This window comes from Culex quinquefasciatus, chromosome 2 (assembly GCF_015732765.1).
Source record: "Culex quinquefasciatus strain JHB chromosome 2, VPISU_Cqui_1.0_pri_paternal, whole genome shotgun sequence".
Classification (NCBI taxonomy): domain Eukaryota; kingdom Metazoa; phylum Arthropoda; class Insecta; order Diptera; family Culicidae; genus Culex; species Culex quinquefasciatus.
The window spans coordinates 98,072,395-98,079,203 of record NC_051862.1 but is presented as its reverse complement, the minus strand read 5'-3'; the positions used below and the strand labels follow the sequence as shown (position 1 = coordinate 98,079,203).

Below are 6,809 nucleotides of genomic sequence, written 5' to 3'. Positions count from 1 at the left end.
CAAAAATAAAAAAAAAAATCCAAATACATCTTGTAAATCTGAGTTCTGATTGAGTACAGTGGAGACGCTTGGTGTTTATGTTTTTGGTTTTATATTTGGGATCATTCTCAAATTACGTAACCAGTTACGTATTTTTTAGTTTCACTTAAAAACAGTAAATTTGTTCAAAAAACAGTTCAACTTAAAAAAAAATAAACTACAATTTTAATGCTTTGTCACGTAGCATTGGAACGACCCCTTCTCTATGGCGCTATCTGTTTGTGAACGTATTGCTTGTATAATGTTATGTTCGTAGAGAGTATTCACAGATAGATGTCGACAGTGTAAAGTAACGAAATAGACCAGGCAAACCGTTCGCTTGAGCATCGTTAGGTTATCTTTATTCGTCGCTTTCTGTTCACCCTGTTTTTAAGGTGAAATGGGTCATGTTGAAATTGGTTATTTCATGTATCGTATGCAATTTCATTGGTATACAAGGGTTATTTTATATGATAATAATGGTTAATTTGCACGAAGCTGATTGTAAGTTTAGGTTTAAGTCAGTATTTTCAAAATATGTGTGATATCAACATTTTGAAAATGGCGACAATTTGTGCACCACTCCTTGCTGTCAAATGTTGTTTATTTTTCCTTAACTGACAGTAAACAGCTGATTATGTTTAGGCAAAATTATAATTTGCAAGGTTGATTGCTGCTTACGAATGTGTTTACCGGGCTGGAATTAAGATGTTTCTTGCACTCAATAAATCGCGGTGGTGTAAAAATTGTAGCATTTTAAATCGACGGGCACTTGCCGCACCAGTTTCAGCCGGAATCAACGATAGATGGGTTTCCCGAAGGAAGCAGCATCTAATTGCGCGTTCGATCTACTCCGGAGGCAGTACTCTTCACCAACAGCAACAGTTTGATCGTAGCAGGGGTGAAAATTTCAATCAGTATGGTTTAACGTCCGACGCAATAAGCAGCGTCCCGCCGAAGAATGCCCGCGTGGTCATTTGCGGGGGCGGGATCATGGGTGCGGCCGTGGCCTATCAGTTGGCTCAGCGTGGGTGGGGTCCCCACACGGTGCTCATTGAGAAGGGCCGCATTGGCGAGGGGAACCCGTGGCACTTTAGTGGGTTGTTGGGCGAGCTGAAACCGACAGACTCACAGGTTCGGCTGGCGCAAATTTCGCTGGATCTAATCAAGGAGTTCGACAAGAAGGGTTTGCCCACCGGTTGGAAGCAGACGGGGTCGCTGAATTTGGCGCGAACGAGAGATCGTATGACGTTTTTTCGGCGGATGAAGTCGCAGAGCGCGTGAGTAAAAAATGAGTTGAAAAAACTACTGGATCGATCAGTTTGGGTTTATTTTATGCATTTTGTTAGTCAAATGAATCAAACAAGATTGTTTTATTTTCTTTCAAAAAAAAAAATAAATAAATAAAGAAAAACTCATCAAACGTCCAAAACTTACTCAATAAAATCATATCAAGCCCATTTATAAAAAAGTCAGCTAGAACTATCACAAAATGCTATATGTGTACATTATTACAGTTATGTTGATACCAAAAACATTCAAAATATCTATGAAATTATGAAAAAAATTCTTTTTCTTAAAGTTTTATTACTTTTCCCGATCTGTGGTTCCAAAACTATTATTGTTTAATAACAAAAGCGCCCTATTTAACTAAAAATGCAAAATGGTAATTGAAATAGTTAGTAATCAATTCCACAAGTTTTTGTATAATTTTTTTTGACAATAATTGACTTTGACAAGCTGATTTCGTTTCCATACAGAAAGAAAGAGAGAACATCTGCCTTCGTGTCGGATGACTGCTGAGCTCGATTTTATTCGTTTCAACTTCTTGTGCGTTCACTGGCGGTCACCAAAGTATGTAGATTAGATAAGGTATGGCGGGGTTTTCATGCTGTCAAAATAGTTAGTTAGCACGAAACCCGGATGTTATATGGAGATTTTCAGAGAAGTGAATATTTAAACATCTTCCAGGCAAATTTTAACGGATTTTTTTCTGTGGTGTTGTTAAGCATGCCAAACTGAACCGAAACACGCTTTTAAAACACAAATATTTCTTTCAAAACAATAAATTCAACTAAACGCGTTTTTTGGTTCAGTTTGGCATGCTTAACAACCCCACAGAAAAAAATCCGGTGAAATTTGCCCGGAAAATGGTCAAATTTTCACTTTTTTGAAAATCTCCATATAAAATCTGTTTTTCGTGCTAACTATTTTGACAACTGGGAATTCCCGCCTTACCTTATATAATCTACATACCTTGGGCGGTCACTTCAAAATGACAAAATGACATACCGTTGATGATGATAAATGCTGACTGAATGCGTTTTTCAATGTTGCTCAGTGTCAGTCACTGACCGTTCCCCGTCCTAGCCTAGCGCTGGACTTAGACTCTGACAGAACAAGAATGATATTCTAGATTTCGTTATTTGTGAATGACCCCCAGCTAAATCTTGGATATATTTCTGGTGATTCAAACATTTTTGTACAACTTCAAAGGCTTAACATGGTGGGTTGCGTAGAACAAACTTTACTACCTTCTTCCCAATTTGTCGTGCTCATAATAAATTAGTTTTAAAATACAGTTCTGAAAATAGCAGGGTCGTATTTTAGTATTTTAATATTATTGCTTTTCTTCACGTTTTTATGCTAGAAATGTCGAGTGAAAATCAAGATTATACATTGGAGCTAAAAAATATTACCATATTTTCTATATTCTCACAAAAAGAATAACACTCGTGGGCCCTGGATGAATGGCATTTGTTTCATCACATCTCATTTCTCTCATGTTTTAGCGCATGGAACGTCGAATGCGAGCTGGTCTCACCGGAGAGATGCAAGGAGCTTTGCCCGATCATCGAGACCGATGATCTGGCCGGTGGCCTGTGGATTCCGAACGATGGCGTTGGTAATCCAAACGCATTTTGCCACAGTTTAGTTAAGGAATCGCTCGATAAGGGAGTCACTGTAGTCGAACACTGTTCAGTGTCGAAGATAATTCAACACGATGGAAGGGTGAAAGCCGTTGAAACCAGCAACGGAACCGTGGAGTGCGTTTACTTCGTCAACTGTGCCGGCTTCTGGGCCCGCCAGGTTGGCCAATTGTCCGAACCGTACGTGAAGGTTCCACTGCATGCCGCCGAGCATTACTATCTGCACACGAAGCACGTTTACAATCTGCCGGAGAAGCTACCGGTGGTTCGCGATCTGGATGGTCACATTTACTTCCGGGAGGCGAATGATGGCTGTTTGTTGGCCGGTGGGTTTGAAACGAAGGCCAAACCTGCCTACGAAGACGGGGACACTCCGGTGTCGATTGCTGAGAGGAAGCTTCCGGCCGATTGGGACCATTTTCATCCGTTGCTCGAGGAATTGTTGCGCAGGATTCCGAGTTTGAAAAATGCCACCTTGGAACGGTTGTCCAACTGTCCGGAGGCATTTTCACCCGATTGTAAGTGGATTATTGGAGAGGCTCCAGAGGTGAGTTGTTAGAATTGATTTTATTACGACTGTTTTTTTTTTAATATTATCATTATTGTAGATACAAAACTATCTGGTGGCTGCTGGAATGAAAACAGTTGGAATGTCTGCTGCTGCAGGGGTTGGACGAGCTATTGCGGATATTATCACTCAAGGTAAGCTTGTTTATAAATATTTCTAAACTGTTTCCATATAATAAGGTGCTTTAAAGATTTAAAAGTTTATTTTCAGATACCAGTTACCAATAATATTTCCAACTTGAATGTTTTTTTTAACTTTATAATCGTTGAAAAATTATGTTTTTTCAAACAGTACCAAACACGCATGCGCCATTTTTAGTGCATCTACTGGAACCGAGATGTCGCTATTCCATACACTGAGAAAAACAGTTCTGTAAAGAATGCCATTTCCATTGCAGGCTACTCATCAATCGACCTGCACGAGCTGGACATTTCCCGCTTTCTGGGCTTGCACAACAATCGCAAGTTCCTACGGGACCGCGTTCGCGAGGTGCCCGGACTTCACTACGACATGAACTATCCGTTCTACGAGTTCCGGACGGGCCGGAACCTGCGCATGTCACCCATCTTCCCGGCTCTCAAGGAAGCTGGGGCGGTTTTCAGCCAGGTAATGGGCTACGAACGACCCGCGTGGTTCGATAAGAAGAACTCACTGGACGAGAAGGGCGTTCCCAAGTTCCGTATTGCGACGACGAATGGGTTTGGCAAACCCCACTGGTTCGAGCACGTCCAGAACGAGTACGACGTGTGCCGGGAGCGAATTGGACTGAGCGATTACAGTACATTTACGAAGATTGATTTGTGGTCGAAGGGACGGGAGGTCGTCGATTTGCTCCAGTATCTTTGCTCAAACGATATTGATCAGCCGGTGGGGGCGATTATCCACACCGGAATGCACAACCGACACGGAGGGTACGAGAACGATTGCTCGCTGGCGAGACTGTCGGAGAATCAGTGAGTCGATTTGAGCTTTGTTTCTGGATTGAAAACAGCTAAAAGAATTTCTTTTTAGTTACATGATGATCGCGCCGACTGTTCAGCAGGCACGATGCAAAGCCTGGATCGACCGCCACCTGCCTCCGGGAGGTCGAGTGAGCGTTTCGGACGTTACGTCAATGTACACGGCGATCTGCATCATGGGACCGTTTACTCGAATTATGCTTTCGGAACTTACTGATACGGATTTGTCACCGAAGAGCTTTCCCTTCTTTACTTGCAAGGTTTGTGCAGATCTCAGGCTGAAGGAAGATGACTTTAACTGTATTTCTTGCAGGAATTGGACGTGGGTCTCGCCAACGGGATCCGGGCCTTAAATCTGACGCACACCGGAGAGCTGGGCTACGTTCTGTACATCCCGAACGAGTTTGCGCTGCACGTGTACACGAAACTGATGGAAGCCGGTCAAAAGTACGGAATCAAGCACTGTGGATACTACGCGATGCGTACGCTGCGTGTGGAAAAGTTCTTTGCGTTCTGGGGTCAAGATCTGGACACCTTCACCACCCCGCTTGAGTGCGGACGCATGTGGCGTGTGAAGTTCAATGTAATACGGATATTGTTTGAACTTAGGACTAGCAAATCATGTCATCAAACGATTTCAGAAAGGAGTCAACTTCATCGGACGGGATGCGCTGTTGGCGCAGCGGGACAAGGGAGTCGAGCGGATGTACATCCAGCTGTTGATCAACGATCACGACCCGGACATTGATTTGTGGTGTTGGGGAGGGGAACCGATCTACAGGAATGGGGTCTACTGTGGTCAGACAACGACGACTGCGTATGGTTTCACTTTTAAAAAGCAGGTAAGCTATTTCAAAGATTTTGCGTCGTGTTTGTGGTTATGAGGTTATAATCTTACAGCGTCCATTTTGTTTTGTAAGAAAAGCCGTCCTGCTTCTCCTTAACCATTATGACATTGTTGAACATAAGTCAACTTTTTGACTCTCTCAGCAAACGTCAAATCAGTGCAAACTTGATCCCAGATCTCTTTCGGAAAAGATATCTGGAGTGTTTTTTTTTTAAAAGGTCCAATAAACCAAGTTTCCAGTTTTTGCTTTTTGGGTGTTTTTGAAACCTTGAGTCAGGGGTATTAAAAACACCCAAAAAGCAAAAACTGAAAATTTGGTTTCTTGAACCTTTTTAAAAAAAAACTCCAAAATTTCTTCATCTGCTTAGTTGATGATTTTTACAATGTATTTTTATGAGAGAATCAACGGGAGAACTGTTAATTCAACCAGAACTGTTTTTTCAAGAATCCGGTACAACATTGCCAAGATTTTGATAGTTTTATTGAAACGTCCTTAAAGCAAACTTTCCTTAAAGAAAGGGTACATAATTAATTCAATATGATAATAATACGTTTCCCACCACCCCTTCCCCTTTCCAGATCTGCCTGGGCTTCGTGAAGAACCTCGACTTCAAGGGCAAACCCCTGCCAGTCACCAACGACTTTGTGCTGAACGGCGACTACGAGGTGGAAATCGGCGGCATTCGGTATCCGGCCAAAGCGAACCTGCACTCGCCCAACCTGCCGACCAAATATCCGGACCAGGAGCGCGAGGCGTACAAGGCGACGCGCGACAAACCGGACGACAACAATTTGCTCGCGTACAGCAAAACCTAAATTACGGGCTGTGTAATGTGTAACATGTGTGCGTGTGCGTTTGTGAGTGTGAATCGCGAGTGCGAGTGACAATACGTTCGACATCGGAAAGGATATTAAAGTGCTTTCAATCATTTCAAAAATGAAACAATAACCGTTTATGCTCCAACTTCTATAACGTGTGTGCGTGTGTGTGTTTGTTGCTCTCGTTTTGCAATTGTCAATTAAATTGGTCTTCCTTTTTTTAACCATTATTTTTACATCAGTCAGTGTTGTTGTCCTTTTACTGTACTCTATTTGTACAGCGTTCGAAAAATATTATTATTAATCTAAATAAAGGCAATTGTGCATATGTAATTGAGGTTCATTTTTTCACTGATGACAAAATCTCTGGAATTATGCCACTCGACAGCTTTTGTTGCATTTTTTATTAACTATTATTGTCTAGAATTTTCCCGGTTTCTTCTAGAGGTCGTATCAAGGTTCTCTGATTGGATAAACGATCAGAGTTTGTCTATACATGAAAAGAACTCATGCCAATTATGAGACTTCTGAGACGAATTATTGCACACTTTGCACCAAATTCTCCACCCTTGCAAATCATAACTGCACACCAAATATTTGCACACTTGAAATCCTACCCCTTCTCCCCCCCCGCTCGCCTAGAGTGGTGCGCGTCTCGACTGAGCTTT

General features: G+C 42.1%; 1 protein-coding gene across 1 annotated transcript; it reads left to right on the top strand.

Annotated features, from left to right (window-relative positions):
• The first annotated feature begins 642 nt into the window (after positions 1-642).
• LOC6050586 (pyruvate dehydrogenase phosphatase regulatory subunit, mitochondrial) lies at positions 643-6,474 on the top strand. The gene is made up of 8 exons (XM_001867133.2): positions 643-1,298; positions 2,811-3,495; positions 3,557-3,650; positions 3,914-4,469; positions 4,528-4,735; positions 4,789-5,058; positions 5,117-5,317; positions 5,902-6,474. Exons 1-8 carry the CDS (start codon positions 727-729, stop codon positions 6,136-6,138), a joined length of 2,823 nt encoding a protein of 940 aa, XP_001867168.2. The 5' UTR covers positions 643-726; the 3' UTR covers positions 6,139-6,474.
• The last annotated feature ends 335 nt before the right edge of the window (positions 6,475-6,809 follow it).

Bases quoted from the DNA above. Each gene is read 5' to 3' on its own strand.
- LOC6050586 (XM_001867133.2), top strand. From the start codon at position 727: ATGTTTCTTGCACTCAATAAATCGCGGTGGTGTAAAAATTGTAGCATT. The intron at 1,299-2,810 runs GTGAGTAAAAAA...CTCATGTTTTAG, and splicing joins CGGATGAAGTCGCAGAGCGC to CGCATGGAACGTCGAATGCG. The intron at 5,059-5,116 runs GTAATACGGATA...AAACGATTTCAG, and splicing joins TGTGGCGTGTGAAGTTCAAT to AAAGGAGTCAACTTCATCGG.